At 42.1% G+C, this 25,366-nt stretch overlaps 1 protein-coding gene across 2 annotated transcripts in view; it reads right to left on the reverse strand.

The window, feature by feature from the left end:
• LOC117774059 (transmembrane protein 211) overlaps positions 1–25,366 on the reverse strand; it is a 110,115-nt gene that overhangs the window by 66,606 nt on the left and 18,143 nt on the right. For both annotated transcript variants that reach the window (XM_034606106.1, XM_034606105.1), the window contains exon 2: positions 10,733–10,871. In XM_034606106.1, the coding sequence (XP_034461997.1) occupies positions 10,733–10,871 (139 nt within the window). The remainder of the gene's footprint in view (positions 1–10,732; positions 10,872–25,366) is intronic.

Here is a 25,366-nt window from a genome sequence, read left to right on the forward strand (position 1 = left end):
CTATCTCATCTGGAACTAACTCATTTGGTTTGTAGTGAACCAAAGAAAAACTGATGGACTGAAACGGCACCTACTCTCCAACTAATCGATTAGTCGCAGGGAATTAATCCAGGATATTAATGTAGTGCTTTTCTCCATATGAATATCCAACTGGAAGTTGTCCAACTGTTGAGAATTGGTCAGACGAAGGCACACTGACCAAACAACCAACTGGTCCAACTGGAGGCTGCAGCCCCATCATTTAACTCATGCAAATGAGAAAGTCATAAACACAAAGCAATAGCAATTGAGCAACACAGCCTAATCAATCATGGTGTGTGTGTTTGACAGGTAGCGGCACTCTCAACCCTTCATATTGCCTAGAAAAACAAATTCCTAACAACGCAGATGGCACAAACAAACACAACGAGAAGCTCTCACTCATCAGCACACACTCAAGAAAAGCCTCTGAGCAGAGGATCAATCACTGCATGAGAGGGACGAGGATAAAACGACAAAAGAGAAATGAAACAGGGAGGAAGGGGCAACTTAACACATGTGCACATATAAACACACACACACAGAGTGTCTGTGTGTGTGTTCACAGCTAAGGACCCAGTGTGGAGGACTGGAACAGCTGTAATCCAACAGACACAACAATGAGTCATCCTGACTGTTGTTCTCATCAAGCAGGAACTACTGGGAATTCCTGGAATGCACGCACGCGCGCACGCGCACACACACACACACATTCTGACCATAGCAATTTCAAACAATCACACACCTGTGACACACCTGATTGTTGCATGTGCATGTGTTTCCTGTTCAGAAGCACAAAATGTGTTACTGAGCAACACAATGCCAACTAACAATTTTGTTTCTTGACAACTTAAAGTAGTAACCAGGACTGTAAGCTGACACTAAGATTTAAAACGTTTCTTTGCCAATTTAAAGTATTTCCAATAAAATAGCAGCGATCAGTGAATCTACTCAAAAGGCAGAGACATGTCACACTTTCAAGTGTCAACCCACCGTGATATCACCAATTAGTTTGTGAGCTGCCATTTTGAAGCCTATAGTTTGGCATTCTGTCCAGCGTTATTTTATATTTTCAAAACCAGAAGTAACAATATTTGGAGGGCTGGAGGATGAGCATGACCTAGGGCTCGAGCACACTTCACACCTACCTACACCTGAGACCTGCACCCATTGGAAGGTACTAGCTGTCAATCAACACTGATTACATGCATATTGTGCTTTATTTTCTATTTGACTCTAAATGGGATCAAATTTCCCAAACTAGCGACTGAGACCATTAATTCCTTATGAAAATGTCTACTGACATAAATCAAGTGATAGACACAGACTTTTTTATGCAACCAGTAGAGTCGCCCTCTGCTGGTCATACAGGTTTCCGCAATGGCTTCACTTTAAGGACCCAGATTCCATTTTTATATACAGTCTATGGTCAAGTTCAACTTTGGTGAACTTTGACCTGCACATTTGCCACATTGACCAAGACCAAGTCATCATTACAGGTCTGACCTTTTAGATAAAAAAGAGCCAGAGGCCAAATTCAAGGACTGAATGGTGCTACCCAAGCAAGTTAGCACTTAGCTTTCCAGCTACAGCAGTTCAACAACTGACCCTGAGAGTATCCATCAACAAGCCTCTAGCTCCACACACTTTAATGTGGTAGTGAATGTCACTGTTAAAAATCAGTTAAGACACATAAAGGAAGAACTTGTTGTAAAGCATCCTCTGTAAAGCCAATGCAGAGCAATGTTCAGTGGGGGGAGAATAAATGAAAGAGATTGGGAAACAAAGTTATCAACACATCAGCAAGTAATATCCTTAATCTCCTGGTCTCAAATGTTAATATTCATGACAATATATGACCAAATTATACACAGAAATTTAAACTGCAGCAAACAACACCAAGTCACAGGTTTTTCCCGTAAACAGCAGCTTCAGATTTCTGGAGGTAAGAAAGGAAACAGCCCTTAAGTGCAGGATCTGGCTTAAACCTCATCATCTCTGCTGTGAGTTGCAAAATGAAAAAAAGCAGAGAGGCCTTCAGAGGTGGAGGACTCATGTAATATGCATAGCTGCTGGTTCTTTGAGTGTGTGTGTGTGTGTGTGTGTGTGTGTGTGTGTGTGTTTTCACGGCAGGATGACAGAGGAGATGGAAGAGACAGGACAGGAATAAGAAACAGACGGACATGTTTTGGACACTGCGCTGGTTTTTCTCTGCCTATCAGACGTGAGAGGCCTCAGAACAAATATGAAGAAGCAAACAAATAACGTGTCGCAATTCACCCTCGTCTCCGTTCAGTCTGCCTCCCTTCATCTCCCTCCTCCTCTCCGTCAACATGTCATTTGTTGCTTGCTACTGTGACACGAGTCACGGAGGCGTAATTAATGTGTGTGTGTACGGGTGTGTTGCAAATGAGTACGCAGTGGCAGAGATACTCTGAAGGGTTTCCAGCTTGTACAGAAGATAAGGGAGGTTAATTAATATTGTAAAGAACATTAATATTAGAGGGAGAAATCACATTGGTTTTCTTTCTTCTTCACATTTAATGAGGAGGAAAATATCAAAGCAAAGATGCACTTTCAAAAGGCAACATTAAAGATGATCTCAGGCATCTGAGGAGATCTCTGGAGTGCATTAAAAGAAAACAGATGAATTGGACTGGATGAAAGTTCGGTCTTTATTACAGTCGGGCTCTTATGACTGGTGGACCAACAACTGTGTTTTTTGTGGCTAGGGTATCAGCGGGCGAACAGAACCAAGTGCTGCACTGCTTATAATTACAGTCGACACCAGATTTGACCAATGACCAAGCTTAACACACACAAATACACTGACACGCACAGGCTTTGATTCACAAGTAGACACTAGGACTAGTTTAGCAATTTGGGTGCATCGCAAAAAAAGGACGAATGCCGCAATACAGCAGCAAAACATATTCATGAATGACCCACACTTGTCGCATGTTTGTAAATGCTTTGTCGAGTTTGCAAATTAAGTGTTTGTGAAGCCTTTTCTCCAGTAAATATTCATGATTTCAGAGTTAAGCCTAATGAGATTTGCAAAGCTCGAGCACAAACCCCCAAAAAGTTTAGATCGGTGTGTGTGTGTGTGTGTGTGTGACCCGCCTTCAATGGGCTGTTTAAGGGTCAAGACTTGCTTTAAGGGTTAGGGTTATGCATTTATTTCTGATGCGTGGCAAAGACATCTCACAAAAGCGCATTAATGGGGAACACAAATGCATATATATATATATATATATATATATATTGTGGCTCGCTTCCATTAGATCTAATGGGGAGTGGACCAAATTAAGCCTGGTCCTAATATAATAATATTAATATAAATAATATAAAAAATCTTCATTTCTGAGGTCCTTGTTAAGGTTTGGGGTAAGATGTGAATTGTGGTTAGGTTATGGTTATGGTTAGGTATGAATTGGTTATGGTTAAGGTTAATGTTAGGCTTTCCACAATGAATCAAGTGAATGCAATGTCCTGCGTAAACCTGTGTCTGTGCAGGAGGCTGCAATGATTAGATGTGACCAATCACATAACTGTCAACAGCAAGAGTATAATGCAGCTGTGCTATACGATAAGTGACACATATACATACATGCACCAACACTCTGATGGACAAGACGCACATCGATGATTAATGTGTATTGTCAGCATGCTGTGAGTCACAGGTTGGGGTCACAATGTCATCATCACACTGCATCTAAACTGGGTCACGTTCTGTCAGCAGACGTGCACCCACAAACAGACACACAATACATAGCTGGTACTGGTGTGGAGGAGCTAGATTGACTTTTCTGCCTTTGATTTTTTCATGAGATCAGTGATTCGGCGGTGAACAAGTTCTCCCTGCAAAAATGTACTTTAATGTTGTGCGAAAGCCTCGGGTCGACCGACTCATGATGAAACAGACTGAAATATCAGTGATCGACAGAAAACAAGCAAGAACGGAGTTAAGGCCCTGATTGTGATAAAGATGTTCTTATGGGGAATACTCCGCTCGGATGAGTTAAGAGAAAAGCATGATGGAAGTGGAGGAGAGACGGGGTCAGAGAGAGGAGCATTGATTTACTACATAGAAAAGTGGAGAACTACACAGGAACGGCTACATCGTGTGCCTGGAGGCAGCTGGAAGGAGTTCAAGGACGGCAAAGATAATCAAACAATGTTACAGTGATGTTTGCTCTCTAAGAAAAGTTCTCCCGCTCAGTTTGAGACTTTTTTCTCTCTCTCTCTCTCCCATAGAATACTAATGAAGACATGAATGATGGTCCAATCATCCCTCCACACGCAGTAATGACAGCAAAGACTGTGTAAAAAAAGTTTAATTTAATTGTTAGAGGGACATGTTGTACTAATACAGTCTGCTGCTCTAATCCGGCTTGATATGGGAAATGTATTCATCTGTATGGGAGAGATGATTGACAGCTGGCACGGGGACCATATGGGCTCCGACAGCGACAGCAGCACTGGAAAAAAAACAGCAGGTGCTTTGATCAAAGCAACTTCCTATTTTCATCACCGGGCTTCGGAGTACATCTGCATAACAGCTTTGCCCAAGGGAAAGCTGACACAGCAGGCCGAGCTTCCTTGGCATCAGCACAGCGAAACTGGATGTGAGAGTGTATATGTAGGCGAGGGAGCACACATACAGTACACAGCAACACAAACTCCCTCTCCTCTCCCGAGCAGCGTGAGTCAGGGGTAAAAACACGGAGGGACTCTCTGTGATGAGGATGCAGATAGAGGGCACAGTTTCAGAAGGTTGCACAAGGGGAATCTTCAAAGGGAAATATGCACTGGATGAAATGGGTTCGATGGAGTTCAGCGCCAAAGCTTTTTCAGCCAAAAGTTAGTCCAACCGGCAAATGATAACATTCCTTTTGCAGAATCGATTCATTTTGCTGATAGTACAAAACTTTGTTTCCTTATTGCCAAGAGCAGCCAGGCTACAAACAAAAAATCTGCGAATACCAGATGAACAGACTGTTTGTTACAAGAGGTTAGTTTGTGCCCACAAGCATTAACACTCAAAACAAATATATATCAAATATTTCTCCAAATCAGTAATTTGGAAATTTCTGTATCAGGGCATGCCAAGGGTCACAAAATAAAGAGTTGGTTGCTAGATGATTACCAAGCTAAAAAACTGTATATACATATATTTCTGCTGCACAAACTATTACTTTTTTCCCAAGACAACTGTGTAAAATACTGGATGGTTTCACCTCTTGTCTGCAGCCGTACTAGCAGCAATGTAAGGCTGCACAACAGACTACAATACTAATGCTAAATGCTGTTGTGAGCTTAATGTGACAAGGCTAAAATGTTTCAATTTTTCATAAGAAATTAAAAAAATGTCACTTCTTTCCATGTCAATTTAATGGACAATTTAAAAGCAAGAAACTAGTCAAAATGTATCACTATGTAATCAGGAACAATGTTGGTTTGCTGAATGAGGCTAACGTTAGCAGTGCTAGCTCCAGCAGCCTTTACCCTGCAGGTTAACATCCACATACATGTGCTGAATGTGAAAAAGCATTGCTGTGGTCAAGTATTATATATTCCAGTTTAGTGTATGTACAACCTTCTTTTCATTTTCTACATCAATTACTCCCAAACCACGGTAGTTTTAGTAGATGTCATCTGTCCCCATGTCCACCTACATTATTTACAGCATCAGGGTTTTAATTTCATGAATAATAAGTTTAACTGACTGTCGACCAGAAAGGGTTTTGATCGTTTAGTCGCCTAATTGGTCACATTCCTAATTGTGGACCAATCAACCAATCAGAACATTTAAAATTATCAAATCTGAAAGGTTAAAACAAAAGGTGTTTGCTTTGTTTTGAAGGCAACAAGCCCACAAAGTTGGACGCTTCTGCTGACACTCCTAGTAGCTTTCGCCAAATATATATTGATGTCCAACATGAATTTGCTCCAGACAGAGCAACACAAACATCTCTGACTGTGAGGGTAAGAAAAAAAAACAGATGAAACTGTGGTTCATATTCCTTTGAAGAGCAGAAAGCTCCAGGCGTATTCCTTTCATGTCTCCAACCCCCTGAAACTCACAAAGCACCTTTTTAAGAATAAAAGATATAAATTTAAACTGAAATACCACTCACTTGGGGTCAAATCAATACAAAAAGGCAAAAAAACGACACATAATTAATGCATACATATATTTATGTAAGCAAACAATGTAAATGATCTCTATATGTTTTTATGGTTATATCCCTGCAGGAGAACAGCTGAGATGAAGCTTGTATGTGCAGCGAGTGCTTGTACACTCAGCGGAGTGTGACAGGTGTTCACTCCTGAACAGATAACTGCACAGTGAAACCCCAACATGGTTTTCAGCTGCTTCTGTCGAGGGATGAGTCTGAGTGAACTGAACTGGAATTACCCGCAATAATAAAAGCTAAAGTAACGCAGAACTTGGCAGCGAGAATGTTAGATATAAAATAAAATGTTCAATTAAAATCATTTGTCTATGTGCATGTTTTTCTCTGCTCACCCTTTCCACACACACACACCGCTCCCAACAAAACAGCCATCCAATCCAATGGATTCTGACCACTAAGAACGGGCTGATGAAATATGCATGATAGAAGAAAAGCTCGGAGCCTAAGCACACACAAGTGTCCTGCCTCCTTCTCTCTGACGGGAAAACATTGAAAGCGGCCGTGCTCTGCGGCGCAGCAGATATAACGCGCTGGATGGAGCACCGAGCTGAGCCAGTGGAAGGTTGGCAAGTTTACATCTAATTCTGGACTTCACCCACGGGACCATCGAGAAAGGAAAGAGTTGAGCAGGTTAACCTGAGTCGACCCAGCGCTCGGCTGTTTGTGAGCGCATGTGTTTTATCAAGCACAACAGAAAGACTTGCAAACACAAGGTTGTACAGCTGCGTGTTTTCTAAAAGAACAAGAAGAAAATGGATTGTTCCTCCTACAATCCAGCTGTGTAATAGTAACAGTTATGGAGCAGATGTTTCCCTGAATAAATAAAACATCTGTTTTGAAGGAGACACAGTTTAATGATTCAGGCTGTAGTTAATGCTGTCATGCAGCTTAGTGAGTGTAGTGTTTGTGCTTATATCTGTTGGTCTGAATAATGTCCACGTAGGTGTCTGCTTATATCAGGGAGGCTGAAATTTACATTGGACTTATCAATATAAAGTAACTGTACTGGCTGTAGAAATAAACATTAAGAAATAATGGCTTTAAAATAATAACACCATCGGAATTTCGATTGATTAACTTTTTTAGTGAAAAAACTGTTCAGCGCGGAAATTGCTATTCAAAGGATTCTGAATGTATATGTCATACAAGTCTGGTGGCAATATGGAACCAGCTATCAGTGTTGTAGTTAAATCCAAAGGGATGTAATGTACCACCGCTTGTTTTATTGTCAAACATCATGAAAAGGTGACTGCCACTATTTCCTACGAGGTATCTTTACCCTCAATCTCTGAGCACATCAGCTGTCATCTGACAAGCCTCTGGGGCAACGGCCAATGTTTTGGGGCTTCCAGTGTAGACAGCGGATCTCCGGGCCAAGACTCTGTCTTCCTACACTGTTTAGAGTCAGATGAGTCCACACAAGTCAAATGTCTCTCCGAACACAAACATCAACACTTTTTGTATGTGTGTCCAGACGGCTTTTTGACTGACCTGAATTGGCAGCTATCTGCATATGAATACAGATTCAGATCGTCTACAGATTCTACAAACTCACATGCAGAATCTGTTTATATGTTATAACCCAAATCAACCACATGCCTGACTATGAATAACATGTATGTCGAACAAAATAAGAGTGTATCTTTTAACCCACTACCAGTTCTTCATGTAATAATATACAAAATGTCATATGATATATATATACGCATGATAGAAATAACAAAAGCACTGGATTTCATTGTATCTAATCTGAAATCAGGTTTGCTTTAATCATTTTACAAATGCAAATAAACTTCCTTCCTGATAAACCTGTGACATCTCAGTCTGAGCATTCTGTCCATCAAAGAAACTCATCCTTCACTTCATTTGACTTTTCATTGGTTTACACACTTTTGAATGACAGACACTCACATTAAGTCAACTTCACTGTTTCAAAAGGAAAAACAAAAAATGAAGCAAGAAACGCCTCAAGGTGAAACCCACAACCTTTTTCCTCGCCTGCACATGTTCTCACGTTATTCTCATCAAAACATAATTCAAAGCCTTGACAGAATAATGATCAGCAAAATACTGTTCCCTGTTTTTTTTTGTCTTCTCAATGATTTTTTGCCCTCATAAGTAGAATAACACACACACACACACACACACACACACACACACACACACACACACACACACACACCCACACCCACACACGTCTCCTCCGCCTGTCAGAGGTACTCCACAAAACATAAGATCAAGACAGGAATCATTTCTACCTGCAAAGGGAAAGTTGACAAGTTGTGTTATCAGCAGTTCATTTCTCCAAATCTGCTGGAAAACACACATCTTCAAAAACAGCACTGCTAATATGCACACCACAAAGAAAAGTACTGTTCTTAATCTGCTTGTTTCAGTTTATCAGCTCTCTTTGATAGCACCCTCTCCACACACACACACACACACACTCAGACATACTTACAATGCTGGGAAAACAAACACTCTTCTGATCTGCCCTCCTCAGGGCTTTGGGTGCTCTCTGAGAAACCGCTGTCTATCTAGACAAAGTCGACCTGGAAATGGAACAAAGGCCCGGCTCCTCACTTCACATTATTATTTAGCAAAGTCTGTCGCAACAAAAGACACACTGAGCAGGATTTTACACACACACACTCGCAAAAGAGACTCTGCTTTACCACAAACTCCTTCTCATCTTCTCAAAGCAACGTGGATCTAATTTCGCAGTCAGACAGAGACGTGTGAGAGTCTGGCTGTAAGCAGTAAGTACCACTTGAAACACAACATTAACCATGCCCTGTGAAAGTTTCAGCCAATGCCGATAAAGATTTAACCCGCACAATGAATTCAGCCCTTTAATTAAGCTTAGTTAAATGCCACATGCAGGGATTTAAATTAGCTACTCAATATTCTCAAGGATGGAGGTTAGGTAAATGCCGCCGACGCCAAACAAATGTGGAGGGGGGGAAAAAATAATGATTAAGGGTTGGTGGATAGTTGATGAAGTGGCTCGAGACTTAATGGCTTCAACGGAAACAAGAAATGTAGAGAAACAAGAAAAGTCTAAAGCCAAATTCTATTATCAGCATGCAAACATGCTCACAACATTTACTGTATACAAATCTCAACTTCTTCCCCATATCCAGAAATGAGGAGAAGTATGCCGGATACGAACACTGCCAGCTTGTGCCAAAGAAGTTATTTTGAGCCGGAGTCTGCGCAGTTGTCTTCGGGGGACGGAGCCACGGTAGCGAAGTCCCGCCAATTCATGCACTTGGCCAATCGAGAGTAAGGTCTCACCTGTCAATCATGATGTTTCACCCCAATTTTTGAATTTAAATTTAAACTGAACTTACTGGAAAAAATGGGACTTAGAGAAATGTCAGTGTGATAAGAACTACCTAAATGATAGATACCACCTTTGAGAAAAATGTATTAGACGTGAACAGGGGAGGCAGTGTTAATGACCAAATAGTGCAGCCACCCACCAGGTGGCGATCAAGACACTTTGGCTTCACTTTTGAGGAGCTACCATGTCTATAGCTCACAGTGACAACTCTAACATACTGGTGTTTTGCATCGATAACATGTTTACCAACTTAATTTGGTGTTAGTGTTAGCATGCTAATATTTGCTAATCTTTACTACTTAGCTCTTGAAGGCTGGTGAGAATGGCTCATTTTGCAGGAATTTATTCCCTGAAAATTATATATTTTGATTTATTTGTATTGCAAGAGGCTCGCTGCTCACTAAAAGAAATAATTTGTACAATGTTATATAATACTATTTAATCTCAGTGAAAATATTCAGAAAAAGCACAAAAGAGCAAACTTTTTGTGGTATCACATCTGTAAATGTGAAGGTGCAACACATGTTAATATGTTGCTGTAACTACAGACAAATGCTTCACATTTGTCTGTAGTTACAGCAACACATGTTAATATGTTGCTGTAACTACAGACAAATGCTTCACATTTGTACCATTAACTGCCATTGAAATGGTCTGATGCACAAGGCGAGAGCGTGAAGGCCGATACTGAGCGGTGACATGAGCTGTGCTGTATTATGGCTTTTTAAAGCCCAAGCGCTGACAAGCCCGCACTTTGTTTACGAGACTGCTTCTCTGTTGGAGTGAAAGCGGCGGTCTGATAAGCCACATGTAGCCCTGAACCAATGACCTGTGCTAAGGAGGCGTAATTGTCTTTTTACAGCAGGCTGTAAATCTATCTTCGCCTTCCCTCTACCAGTTCACCCCTACAAATGCCACGCAGACTCTGGTTGCTTAGCAGCAACCGTACAACTCAAGCTTCTTTTTTGTTTTGTTTATTTGACTGATGGCTGACAAAGTTAGCTCCTATCAGTGCTTGTTGCGCAGTGGTCATAACAATAGTAAAGGATTGTCTTACACATTAATATTAATGTTATTTGCCGTTGAGACGGAAGTCTATCTTCATGTGTATCCAGTAGGAGTGTGCGCAAGCTGCTGTGTCTTTGTGTGTATTCACATTTGTACCAACCTGCAGCCATCTGCATGTAACCAGCCAGGGTGCAGATCCTCCTCTCACATCCTCCACTGGGCAGGAAGATGGTGATGATGGCCAACAGGGAGCTGACAGCCAGCAGAGCACAGCCGCCTGAACACAGCACTGCACTGGTCTAAGAACAAAACACACACACAGAGAAATTCATTTAATTTCAGCTCCATTTATTCACTGAAAGTAGACCAAACCCCACACTGACTGACAACACTTCAACAGGTGCTTGTATTGTCACATCGCCATGGGTAAATGTACATATTGGTCCTTCTGTAAAAAAACTTTGATGGCTCTCCAAACCCAAGTCTGTGTTTTGAATAAAATAGAATAAAATAGAATTCATATTGTCGTGTACAATTGAAAACTGTATAATGAAAGCTGTACAATGAAATTCACTGTGTCAGAGAGCCAAGAGCAACTGTGTCTGTGTGCGCTGCCATCTTTCGAAAACTGGATCGGTCAGATTGTATAATCTCACAGTCGACCATTCAAACAGGTTAATGGCTCTCTCAGCTGGAAAACAGCCGTCCATTGCCACACAACAGGACACTGTCCCTTTTCATTACATCTTCACTTAATCACACACAGAGGAGCACAACCAAGGCAGAGGAAGGACTTTTACACACACACACACACACAAATGATAGATTCATATCGTATGAGGGCGTTTTTAACATCTGAAAGTCCACACCTAGGTTCATGTCCGATTAGTTTTGGCTTCACATTGCAATTTAGTGAGCATACTAATGACTTTTGCATAATATACGTACGTCCTGTCACCAGTAACGTGGGCTGCGTCTAACTATAGTTGACTGATTGGTTTGTAGACGAGCACAAGTCTGATGTCAGCATGTTTTCAGCAGGTAAATTCAAGGTATCGTTATAATCCCTGAGGGGTAATTCTTTGTGCAGCCAGCAGTAGTGAGACAGTGAGACATTCAAAAGGCTGATGGCAGCAGCGATAACTGACTTTTTAAATCTGTTGGTGCTGATTCTTGACAGTTTCACTTGACAGCCAGACGGAAGTAACAAAAAGTCCCAAAACAGTGGGTGATTAGAATCGATTAGAAGATTTTTTGGGCTTTTTTAAAAATCTTAACATGGTTCAAGTGATGAAGGACATTTAGGTTCATCCACCAGCAACTATCACCAACTTCAGGAGCAGTACTCGAAGATATCGCTATTGTCAGATGCAAAGACTACAAACAAGTCTGTGAGCCGCTTCCACTTCTCCTATTGTTTAATGCATTCTCAACATCCTGGAATTGGTCTGAAACTCCAAACCATCCCAAAAGAATGTTCTCCCACTGCAAACAATCTGAACTCATGGTTCAGTTTGATCCAGACTGAGACCCCCTCCTTTGGTCGGACTACATTTTGGTCAGTTGGTCTGGACTTTTATCCAAGACACCTTTCACACCTTGGTTCGCACTAAACTGAAAGGTCAGAGGGACCCACCAAACCATGTAGGTGGGAAAGTGGCTATTATAAATGCATATTAGTAAATTGGTACAGGCAGGAAGCATATTTAATTCTACAGTCGTAAGTAAGTAATTTTTACGGAGTCCTGTCAGAGTTTTGACTGTTTTAACTCTAATCAATAAACCTTTGCTCTGCTCTTGCTGATACTTCTAGGTGTGTGAACATTCCTGGACAAGTGGCAGCTAAGTCTCAAAGTATGTCCAGCCTCAGAGTTTGTGTCGCTGTGGGCGTTTAGGTGTGTTTCCCACAACCTGTGTGTCTTAGTGGTGCTGTTTCATCTGCATTGACTCTCTTAACACATTCTCCAAAACAATTTTTTTAATGCGTCCTTCTTGGACGAGCCAAGCACACTAAAACAGTCAGAAAACAGTGCCACATTAGTGATTAGCATGCAGGCGGGGGCGATCAGAGAGAAATGTCTAACATGCGCGAGGGAATTACAGCCCTAAAACACGTGTCATTATGCATGTCCCTGATGTGAGTGACATGAATGGAGGTGGGATGAAAGCAGAGCGATTTCCATGCCTGACAGAAGATTTAATTAGCTTGTTCTGGGTGTTTGGCAGAGAGGGGAGCTGGGAAATATTGAAGTGTCGTGATGGTGGTGGCAATGACGATGATTATTCTTTTGACCTTTATTTGTCCAGGTTTGCTGAACGTGTGTGTTCCTCCACCATTGCCCAGCGTACACACATCTGGGTTACAGATCAGCACCTTGAGGACTGGTTGGAGCTAAGTGCCATGCACAAGGGCACCTTGACCATAACAGTTAAACGAGGAAAGAACATGTGCAGATTAAGGACAGCTCCTTCAGGAAAGTGATTTACTGCAAAAAAAAAATTAGGAGTTTAATTTAATTAAGTTGACGATTCATACATCATTATTCAGTCAGCATTTCTCACTAGTTACATTTGCCTCTTAATGGTAAGTGGACTTATCAACCACTCTAAGGGCTTTACAGTACAAGTCAAATTCATCCATTCAGAAATGCATTCATGCAGCTCCTCAATACACAGGGCTTTTTCTATCACACCATTCATACAATGTTTAGGGCAGATTGGAGGAGCCGCAGATCGAACCACCAAACTTCTGCTTATTGGACTATCCTCTCTACCTCCTGAGAGCCAGAGCAGCCCAATGGCAAATGGCTGCTAGAATTGGAACTAATGTGAGCTTCATTAACAGGCAGGAAACAGGGGACAGAGAAACGGGCAACAGTGGGAATTCTCTGCAGACAAAAGACTTTTTAAGGTTAAAAAGATTTAGTGTGTCAAAGAATTAAAAATTAAATTAAATTTGATTAACTCTTTGTACTGTTCTGTGACAAAGTAATTGGGCAGCAACACAATCATAATTTTGCCTTTACACTATAACAGAGGATTTAAAAAAGATCCCTCAATATAATCAGTTTCATGGCCTAAGGATCCTGTTCCCTTGTTATTTCCTGATAGAATACGCAGATTAAAGATCTGGAGATGATTCCACGACTCACCATGAAAGTGGAACCATATTACCTAATTTACTATCAGACCTCATATTATGATGGAGAGTGACTATATTTCATGCATAAACTGAGACAATTCAAAGTAGATAGAGATATAATGGTTGGTGTTATGTGTAATTTTATTATTATTATTCCAAATATCCATCCATCCATCCATGTCACTATGTGTCTGCATAGAATAATTTTACTTCTCCCAACTCTCTGCACATGACACTGCCGGCTGTTCTCATCCAGGTTTCGTAGGAAATGCTACGAAAAGTAATGTATTAGAATTCGTATGAAATGGATTTCGAATAGGTCACATGTCCCACATGACTTATGCGCTTCTGTCTCTCTCCGTGAAAACAAAAAACATGAGGGACGTTCATTTGATTCTTTATGGGAAATAAATATTGTCATCATTTTTAAATGTTTTTGATCAAATTTGAAGTGGAAAATGTGCTTTTTATTTTCACAATCTTCTTTCAGATGGTGTGTATGATCTTTAGTTTGTTAGTTTTTGCAAAGATTTTATCGGATTTCTATTGTTGTTATGGTGGCTGCTATGGACGCTTCCTTCGCTGTCACCATAGGCCGACACTCACATATAAGGCGACCACAGTTTAAAACTCCCAAACCGGGACCGTTAGCTGAACCGTGTGTCGATGCACATGTCGTTGACGGTACTTTGAGAAGGAATGAGTGAGCGTTCTGGAGCTCTTTGGAAAACGTTCTCCTCTGCATGACAGCTCACCGCTAGCATGGGGCGTACTGGTCTGTAGATCCTCAAGGCCGTTGGCTAGCAACAGGCATGAAAATGAGTGACACTGATAAGTCAGCAGCAGCATACAGAAAAATATGTAAACGGTGCTTGGTGTAAAGAAGTGAGGATGTTGCCAGACAAAAATTGGCCATTGTGATATTTCCAGCAGCTTTTATAGCACTAAAATTATTTGAAACATTTTTATTGTATCACTCCTTAAGAAAGCAGCCATTTAGCAGAATGAGCTTGTTTCCAATTTTGCATTTCGATACTAGCAATAACAATACTTGCTTTTCTTGTTCAACAAGAAAAGAGGACAGAGAAGCCTTGTACTTGAAGATACAGAAAAACCATTAACTCCTGTGGTCTTTGTTCTTCGCTCCTTCCCACAGGAATGATATTCATGTATGCAGAGGAATGTCGCCTTTCCGTGCGCTGCTTGATCTTGGCGTGCCTCGTGGGCTCTCAGTGTGCAGCCTACCTCCCACCCTGCTGTTCTGAATTCACTGTGACACATTAAAGGTACATCATGTCTCATATAGGGGGAGTGGAGGTGGAGAGGGACACAGTTATGTTCAATTCTATATGGTGCGCTTCCACCAAACAATGAAAGACACGTTATAATTGCATTGTAGTCAGTTGAGTTTAGTTTGATAAAGATAATTAGCATCGATTTTTTTTGTCAAACTTCGCTGTACTTCGTTTTAAATCTAAATGTTTCCAATGTGAGTATTCTGTCCATTCTTCAGTCAATTAATTATCTGCAAGCAGTAATAGATTTACACCACATTTTCCCTGTGCCATTTAAAAACAACCAGGAGACTAATAAAGGCTAGCAGAGCTTTACACAGCTTTTTTTTTACACTAAACAAAACAACATTGTGGTTAATGGTGTCACAATTAATCAGCTCGCAGCGATGAGTGTGAGAGTGTGAGTGTGTGTGAGTGTGTGAGCGTGTGTGTGTGTGTGTGTGTGTGTGTGGGAGCGTGTTCGGATGAAACAAACTCATAATCATCGTCAGGTTTTACAAGTTCTACTACTTAGTCGAAAATGAGCCGCTAACAGCGCTGGTGCTTTCAGTGAGTCTTCCTAAATAGATCGTAATTAGGGTGAACAACTGGTGGAGCCACTGCAGCAGCTGGAGACGGGAGGAAAAGTGCAGGGGTTGAAAGAATTGAAAATAGCGGAGAGGAGAAAAATGTGTTTCTTTGGCAGATGGTGGATTTGTTTTAATCTTTGCATTTCTCCCCGCTGCGGTTAGAAAGCTCGATTTGAATATTATCCACTCAGGATATTGTGACCTAAGGTGTACTGAGGCCCAAAGACGCAACTTTTTACAACACAACCATAATTAATAACTTGCGGACTTGACCCACAACCCCCATTTAATCCCATAATAAAGTGGCCTGGAGCAGCCTTTAATATAACCATACAAGTGTTACCCTGCTGATAAAACTGAAGGCCTCAGGCGCTGATACACATATAAGACTACCTGGCTCTGTCATAAAGAATCTTTATTGGTTTCCCACAATATATGGTCCCGAAAGCGGAGCCTGATGGACACCGACGCAAAAAAAGCCAGCTCTGGGTAATAATAAGACAGTCTGAGGGGGACTCTTTGATTTCCAATTACATTAAGGAAGTAAGGGATTACACTGTACGGGCCAATGAAATTTCATTGTCTCCTCAATTGGGAGTTACAAGACGGAGACGGCAAGGCATGTCTCATTAAACACACTTTGGTTTTTCTAAGCCGAGACCGAATGGCTAAATGTTTCAGCGCGGCGCAGTGAAAGATGGAGTTTCCTCTCTTCGGCTGTGCCAGGAAGAGAGAGGCGGTTAATGCTCAGCACTAGCCCTTGACAAAAATAACCCCACCACTTTACAGCCCAATGCCTCGCTTTTATGGAGGACAAGAGGTGAAGCCCGCCACTCCACCAATGAGCAGTGGTGACGTGTTAGCCTTATTGCTGGATGGCCTCTTTCTGCGCGTGGACAGGTCTGCCATCTGCACGCAACTGCCGTCTCGTCCGCCGCCTGCTGTCCTCTGCCTCCCATCGCTAACCTGCGTTCCCGAGGCCAGCGGTCACACTAAAGCATCAGCCTCAACATGTTCTGCCTTTAGGAGCCCATTAGCACTGTAATGTGGCTTCCTGCAACACCTCCGAGCCACCAGAGACGTCTCACACACACACACAGAAGCAGCAGAGATTTAATCGGACTTCTCCTCTTTCTCTAAACTGTTTCCATTCCTCCGTCTGCTCCGTCTCACAACTTCATCTGTCAGAGGACTCCTGATGACACTAATATAAAAAGGAACCCCCCCCCTCCCACCTTTATATTAATGTGCTGAATAAGATCCATCCTCTTCATTGATCTTCACTGGGAGGAGACTGGGAACGGGAGAGTGTCTTATAAGGATAAGTGTGTGCATGTGCGCTGGCCCCCGTGAATGGCTGACGAAGCTGTGTGTCCACAGTTAATACGAGATGAAGAGGAGATAAGGGAGAGGGGGGGGAGCGGAGATTAATCGCCTGACAAGTGGATGGAGTGTCCATTTGTGCCTCGGGGACAGGCTGCAGATAGGATGTGACATTCAGGAGCACCTGAGAGGACATGGGAGCGCACATTGTTCCCTCTCCAACACACACACACACACACACACACACACACACACATTGTCGAACAGACGAGTCACTTAATATTATCCTACAGGCACAAACCTTATAAAATAAAATAATTTGTTTTTAAAGTGGACTTCCTGGATAGTTGGTGCTCGCAGCAATGCACCCCCGCTAGCACAGCTCTTTCTGAGGTTTTAACACAGGTCTGAATGTTTCTTAGCATGCTAACATTTGCTAATTAGCATGAAACTGAAAGTGCAGCTCAGGCTCATTTGGTTTGCAGTTGTTTGGTCAAGTATTGCTTAAATCCATTATGGGCTGATTATGACACAAGGGAACTAAAAAATGAAACCTGTGCAGTCTTAAATATTCAATATCTTTTACCTTCTTAAAGGTTTTAACTTAGAGGCACATGTGATTTTTGATTAATTGACCAAATGATGAAACTTGACATTCATATGAGGGATGCAGACCAGCATCATAATAATACATTAATAATGCCATTGTATAATTAGACTGTAAGACCTGATAAACATCATATATTCATTCTATAGGCATGTGTGTTGTGTTGTTGTTCCTGACAATGGTGTATTATTTTATGTTCTTATTAAGTTAAATTTTATTACACCAATTAAACACGTGTAAATGTTTATTAATACAATCTGTAACTGAGCTTGATGTTATGACCCATTAAGGGGTTGGTTTATTTATTTATATTTTATGTCAGGTGTAGAGCAAGGTGGTATAGGGCAAGACTGACACTCCACTCAAGGGGGTGTGGGGTTAACGCCCATTCTAGGACACATTGGCCTGGAAGCAGGTGGAGAGAAGGAGACAGTAACCCCGACCACAGACTCTTATCCACAACACTACTTCACTATATGCACACTCCACTGGGACACTTCCCCATCACTTCGGAACTGAAACCATACGACAGCGCCGGCACCGGCCGAGCTCACAGCCTGCCGTGGTTAAAGGGGACGCCCTACAGACCACGTCGGGGTGGAAGATGTCATTTGGCTGAAAAACTAGAGCCGTCCATAACCTCCCTCGTCATACAGCCTGCCTGCACAGACGCAAGTGAGGCATACGGTCCACGTGCACTGCAGGGACTGAATTGAAGTTTACCAGGTGAATGTGAAGGAGCTAGTGAGGAGAATAGGCCTAGCATTTAATAGTAGTGAGCCAATTAGAGTTGAGTTTGTCTCATGACAATTACAATTGTTTTTGTATGTGCTTTCGATGTATTTCCAAGACATTAGCATTGGGTTAAACCTTTGATCAGATGCTGTAAACTTGACCTTTGACAGATTGGAAAAAACAACAGGGGAGGTATTGGCCACTATTGGATTTAACAAAAGCAGTAAGACATATTTTCTGATATATGTAATGAAACTTGTATTCATACACAATTCTCTTTCACGCTCCCTCTTCTAATCAGCTGACTGTTGGATGTTTACAGTAATCCAATCAGATTGCGCCCTGATCTCAATGAAACAATCACGACATTGCCCTCATACTTTAAATCTGTTCTGCTGAGTCATCTCATCCCATTCAGATCCTCAACAATCTCTAGGTCCCATCAACCACCACTGGTGACTAGAATCCACAGGGTGTCCTATACTATGCAGCCACACACCCCCTTCCATGACATCACGAGGGGTCTAAGCGCCGAAAGAATCTCATTTTTATTACATCAGTTTCATTGGGAGTTTTTTTCACTTTCTAACACAGATACATTTCAGGTTTTCTCGATACGGCATCATCACATGTGCAAAGTACATAAAGCAGTCCTTCAAAAGCACTCAGCCCAAGACTTGCAAACTGAAGTTTGATGTTTACTGGATTCGTCTTAGTTCATACAGCTTCTATATTTCCACTACGACAGCAACATATCTTTATTCAACTTAAAAACTTTTAGTCAGACAGGAAAACTCCAAATGCTACTTTCAGAAATGATGCGATGTTGAGGTACAGTAGGTTACCGAAGGTGAAGTGCCACCTTTAATGTCGTTATGCAGAGGGAGATGTGAAGAATGTTTGACCAAAGTAATGGCATTAAAATTAATAATTTAAAAATGTAACACTTTAATAATTTAAACGCTGCGCTCAAAGGGACTGTTTTTTGCATTTCAGCATTTTTTGAACCACGGTGTAAACAAGACAACTTTCTGCATTATTCTCACAATATCATACTGAAGCCTCGTCGTACTTTATCCCTGATGCTTTCTCTGCTAAATGCCGCACAAAGTTACACATTCCACAACCTGAAATAGCTTTAAAAACTCTTGTCCTCATAGAATACCTCACACAACCCTCCATTCTGTCTGGTAAAAGGATTGTGACATGAATTTATGTGTTTACTCAGGATATTCCTCTGATGTATCAGTGACACTTTCTCTCCGTCTTGGCCCGCTACGAGCCAAGTCACACAGTAACACTAGAAAGCCCCACTCTGTCATTAGAGGCCCAGTGTTTTCTTGCAGGGAGCCACACAGGACGCTCCCTGCTGCACAGTAATGCTTTAATGTGGTGTTAAGTCTTCGGTGTCATGTTAAATGAAAACAGTGAGAATTTCTGGTACAGACAAGAGCATCGCTTTTGGCCCAGCTCAATGACCTTGGGGGGAATGTCATTTATCCTATCAGCCACAAACTGCTGCTATGAGTTTTGCTCCAACTGTTCCAACAGGGAAATTCACTGCTCTGATAGAAAAGACTGTGTAACTGAGGAGTGTAAATGCTAGACGTAAAAATGATTTTTGTCCAATGGAGCTGAGAAAAAGTTCAGACAGGAAGACTTTTCTTGCGTAAGTCTCATGCACAGTTCACGGTATCTCTATGGGCTCGACCAGCTCCTTCTCTCTTTTCCTCCAATCACAAACTGACACTCTCGCCTTGAGCCTGTAAGCTGTCAAACTTTAAAATGTTCTCTCTCCCTCCTGTCATTCAGCTGTCATTTCAGTACCGTGATCACTGAGTGATCCACCTCCACCCCTGCACCACCAGAACTCTGGAAACCAGATCATCTCCCTTCTAACCCTCCAATGAGAAGCCTTCATCAGACATTCCATCTTCATCACCACCACCAGTGTAGACTCCAGTTGGGGGTGGGGGGGTGTCTCCTTCATATCTAAAGCTCCTAAATCATATGACTGCTTCCATGGTGTTTTACTTCCGGCTGGGGGCTCAGAGCCAAAGTCTATTCCTCTTGTTGTCAATATATTTAATTTCTTTCTAATTTACGCATTTTCATTTGTTTCTTCTGATTGAAATGTATCTGTTACTTCTCTTTTCACCATTTTCTATTTTCCTTGTTCTTGTCTGTTTTGATATGTTGTATTTCTTTTGTAACCTTGAAGTGGTGTTATCTCCACCATGTCTCCCTCAAAAAAGATTTTAATCTCAAGGGACTCTGGTTGAATAAAGGTTTAAAATGTTTTTATTTAAATGAGCCCATGCAGGAAACATCCCCACATATCAGAGACAAGGAAACACAGAAAGGCAAGCGGTGTACGTGCTGTGCACGGATGTTTGATTTGGATCACAGTTCAGGGCAGGAAGTTTCCTCAGAGTCATCTGAGGCTCCACAACCTGTTGTTTCTATTCAAGCGCCTTCTTACTCCAGCTGCTGTCAAGTGCACTGACCTTACCAACCAAACCTTCGGTGTGTTACTGCTTTAAGAGTCAGTCATAAAGCTTTTTAGCACTGAGACAGGGGAGAGGTAGTCCAACCACAAGAAGAAAAAAAACACAGCAATTATGAAAAAGCTAATTTGAATCCAATCTGCTCACCAACAAATCCAAACAACACAGTGACACCAGAGATTGAAAACACAGTTTGAAGCACCAGTGAGTTGAATATAGCATCTGTCAGAGTTATTAATGAAACCAAAAACAACCACATTTTTAAGTGAGCTCAGACGAGTGTAGATATCTCGGCCATGAACAACAGCAGTCACATATTGCAGCTGTCAGTTTCGGTGAGTGTACAACTGAAACATTTGATTTCAGACAACACTACAATGTAGGATTTGAAACATTACACCAGTAACGTGTCTGAACCTGAGCAGGTTAATCTGGCCATGATAAGTGCTGCAACGTAGCAGTGGCCTGGTCCATGAGCACTGCATGGGGACTGAGGGGTCTTCACTTCTGGTGATAAACCCAAACTTTATGTTGCCCAATGAGATAAAGCTGGACTGAGCCTGCCGTCATGAGCTCACTAACTTCACTGAGTTCACTCTGACTCCAATGTCTTGAATCACGGTTTGGGCGGAGTCTATCTGTGTGGAGTTTGCATGTTCTCCCTGTGTCTGGATGGATGGATTGTTGGATGGATGGATAGATAGGAATCTAAGTGGATCTATTATAGGTTTTACTCCTTATCATTTCTCCATTGTTCTGCAGTCTATTCTCAGGTTGTTCTAATCTGTATCCGTCTTTAGTTTTGATTTTCAACATTCCACATAAATGAATCCCCATAGGACCCCTACAGTTGATATAATATTTTCTCAGCTTTTGACAAAATGAAATGTGAAACTGATACAATAATAGAAATATATGTGATGGGCTGCTAATCAGGGAAGTTGAAAGGCAAAAATTGCTCCTAATAGTTTCCACACTAACGAAAGAGAAGCCAACAGATTACTCCAGAGAGAAAAAGGGTTCTGCACAGTTGAAGCCATTGTGCTCCATCATGTTCTCCATGTTCAAAAGAAGGCCATTAGAAAATAGATTTATTTCAACTTATGAACAGACATTGCGTGAATATAAAATGCCTGCCTCCAAAAAAACAATCTTCAGTGAGTCTCTGGTCCCAGACACACACCACAGCTCTTGTTTCACATCAGCTGCTGGTTTCATCCCAAAGGAGAATCATCTTTGTGAAACCCTCAGGTAGAACGGCGCAGACAGTGACTCATATGGAAGAAGAGGCTACAGGACTGAGAGAAAAGCTGCTATTTTAAGCACATTGTGCCGCGGCAAACGCCTGCCTTACATGCACTGCATTGATTCATATCAAAAGACCCGCTGATAATTCAACACTAAAGAAACTTCATGTGAGGTAAATTCCCTCGTTGATTCGCTGATAGCAAGGAGGAGGAGGAGGAGGAGGAGGAGGAGGAGGAGGAGGAGGAGGATGAGGCCTTATACAATAGATTCTCTTTATGGGTTAATCATGAATTGTATGAGAAGTGATCAAGTGTCCATCTGGCATTGCTGAGCACCACCTGCCACACACACACACACACACACACACACACACAGAGCAGCAGGTTTACACACAGCTCACATACAGTATAGCTGCACCTCTCTGTCCAGATTCGAGCCTCAGCAAACCCACTGTAGATAACATCTCCTTTTCCCGATCATTATGGTTCCTGGTGCTGACAGGTGCCTCCAAACCTCAGACATCACATACTTGGGGCACAAAGCGGCAACGCAAAAGCCTTTTCTCCTGCTTTTCTTCCTCCTCCTCCTCCTCTCTCTCTCTACTCTCAATTAAATGCTCATTGATGTCCCGGAGAGGAGAGGGGAAGGGAAGGGATGAGGGGGTGTATAGGTTCTGAATCTACCCAGAACGCCGCCTCTCTCTTTCGTCCATCCCTCGCGCTCCTTCATAATAGATCACAAAAGCGGATCAGATCAGACAGGAGGATCAAATAGCTGGTTTGAAATGTATGGGATCCCTCACAGCCTGGTTTAATGATGACATCCTCAGAGCCGGGCCGGAGCTGCTTTTCTTTTTATTCTGCTCTGATAATAGGCTGCTGGTGGTGGTGGTGGTGGGGGCTGATGGGTATAGTCAAAAAGAAAAGGACCCCAGGCAAAGTTTCTGCTTTCTCTTCTCTTCTCTCTCAATAGATGCTGTAATTGAATTATAGCGCAACTGATACTTTTGTGTCCGATGTCCCCTCCTCCTCCTCCTCCTCCCCTCTTCCACTCATCCCCCTGGAGTCCCTTCAAAAAGACACCAGCCTTGGAATTTGTCCTGTTATGTCTCTCGGCCTTGAAAGCAGATGCAAATAAGAAATGGATGAAAAGAAAAGGGCTTAAAATTTGGAACCAAGTGTTGAAGAATAAATTTGGGGGGATAAAAAAAAAAGAAAGATGATAACTGTTAATCAGCACATTTGTTCATTAGGATAAATGTATGTTTGGCATCCCAACAGACAAGTGGTGCACAAAGAGGCCCAATCCAGAAATTGCGGATGATCATTTTACATCAAAAAACCCAGCGCTGCAGGAGGTAGAGATGAGGGGAGCGAAGAAGATGAGGGGAGCGAAGAAGATGAGGGGAGCGAAGAAGATGAAAGCACGGGGGAGTGTCGGAGAAATGTAGAGAGGAAGATGTGGCAGAAAAGCGAGAGAGGGAGGGAGGAGCACTTTCCCTTTTCAAAGTGAAGAAATACTGTACTATCTCACGTTGGCATAACACCACAGCCCACATACAGTAAGGCTTCATCTGTAGAGGTTTTATCAGTCTAGTCTCTGTAGATCCACTCTGAGGTTCAGTCCTTTATCTCACTTGTTGAGCATAAAGGTCTTTATTGTAAATAAACAAATACGACATCACATTAACTGTGTCTCCATTCAGGGGCCTCATCCTTCAGAGGCTGCATTGGACGTCACTGTCACTGTGGCTCAACAACACAAATGCTCCGTCAAATAAGTCCTTCCATCCCCGAGAAACAAAGGCTCCAATGGGTGGATCTTTCCCTGCCCAACCTATCCCAGGATTCATTGCGCTTCAGTGACAAGCCACTTTTGAAAGAGGTAGTGGCGCCGGCATGCAACGAGACGTCTGATGCGTATCAGGCTTCAACTCAACCGAACAGCGAAGGATTCACATGGAAAAAACACAAACAAGGGGCCTTAAAACTTTCTCATCATGTCCAACTTCAGCTCTGTTGCTAAGCAACAACAATAAGGGTGGGACGAGCTGGTGACGCTGATCACGGAAATCCTCTGTAGACCAGACCGTCTCATTTCTGTTCGGCCAACGAAGACAGCCTCCCTCCTGGGCAGCGTAGACCCCGTCCTCTGTAGGACGAAGCCCCTGAATTGAGACACAGCCATTCTGCCAATCACATTTACACACCCACACTCCACATCTTTGGAGTTCCAAAGAGTTGTTCGAGTTGCTCTGGATCAATTGCATCACAAAACTTAGTTTTCTTCTATTTACTATACATCTCAGTGCTGGAGGCCAATCAGACTGGACCATCGACATCCTGAAAGGATTGGAAGCCATCAGGATCATTTTTGCAGCTCCTTGATCAGAAGATGAAATCCTGCTTGTTCCTGAAGGCTTCTCAGAATTGGATGGATCTGATGTTTTCTTTATTCAAGAAGTGAGAGGATCAAAAAAATCATCCCCACTGCTCCGCTCCACTCCACTCAGTGTGCAACGTTTCTATTTTGTGGATGATGGATTAAAAAAAAGAATGTGAAAAATACGGACTTGGGTGCAGATCCTGTAAATGAAATGCAACATTAGCACAGTCTGAGGTTTTCCCTCAAACCACTACTTTCCTGGATCACGACCACATAAACCTTTCAATAAACTCCCATCTGAACTCATTCTCACATTCGTCTACTCCACCTTTAAAACACAATTTGGACAAAACTGCTGTTATCTGTTTATCAGGACAAAGGAAACAATCCATCCCATTACTGTATTATCAAATGTATTAGTTTAACAGGCAGGAGATGAGTTGAGGAGCATGAAAATGAATTAATCTAAAAAGAGTATATGAAAGTGATTTCATCAGCGATCTGTGGATGAGATAATCATCTGCAGAGGGAGCTACTGTCAGCATTCCAGTTTGAACTGGATGACGAGCCCCAGATGATTTGGGAGTCTGCAGAAAATGAGGTAATTTAGATTTTTCTTTTAACAACTTGGATGTAATATTTATGGATCTTGCGGATTTTTTCTTGTTTTCAACTTCAGACACTCTCCCAGTGAAAAAAAACAATCAGCTTGTATATGTTTATAGTCGAACATATAGAGGATTCTTCATACTGAATCATGTCCGGGAACATGTCCCTGCCTCCTGCACCTGTAACAGAGAAGTTGAAGAGAGCCTGAGAGCGTCCTTCAGCAAACCTCTCATACACTCACGCCCTCAAAAACTCACACAGCCCAGCTTGCTCTTGCATTTATGCATGATCTGCACTACCGCTGGTCCCAAGTGCACATTTCATAATTCATGCATACTGTACTGTAGCAACTGGAAATGCTACTATATCTGCCT

This window comes from Hippoglossus hippoglossus, chromosome 14 (genome assembly GCF_009819705.1).
Source record: "Hippoglossus hippoglossus isolate fHipHip1 chromosome 14, fHipHip1.pri, whole genome shotgun sequence".
Taxonomy (NCBI): Eukaryota; Metazoa; Chordata; class Actinopteri; order Pleuronectiformes; family Pleuronectidae; genus Hippoglossus; species Hippoglossus hippoglossus.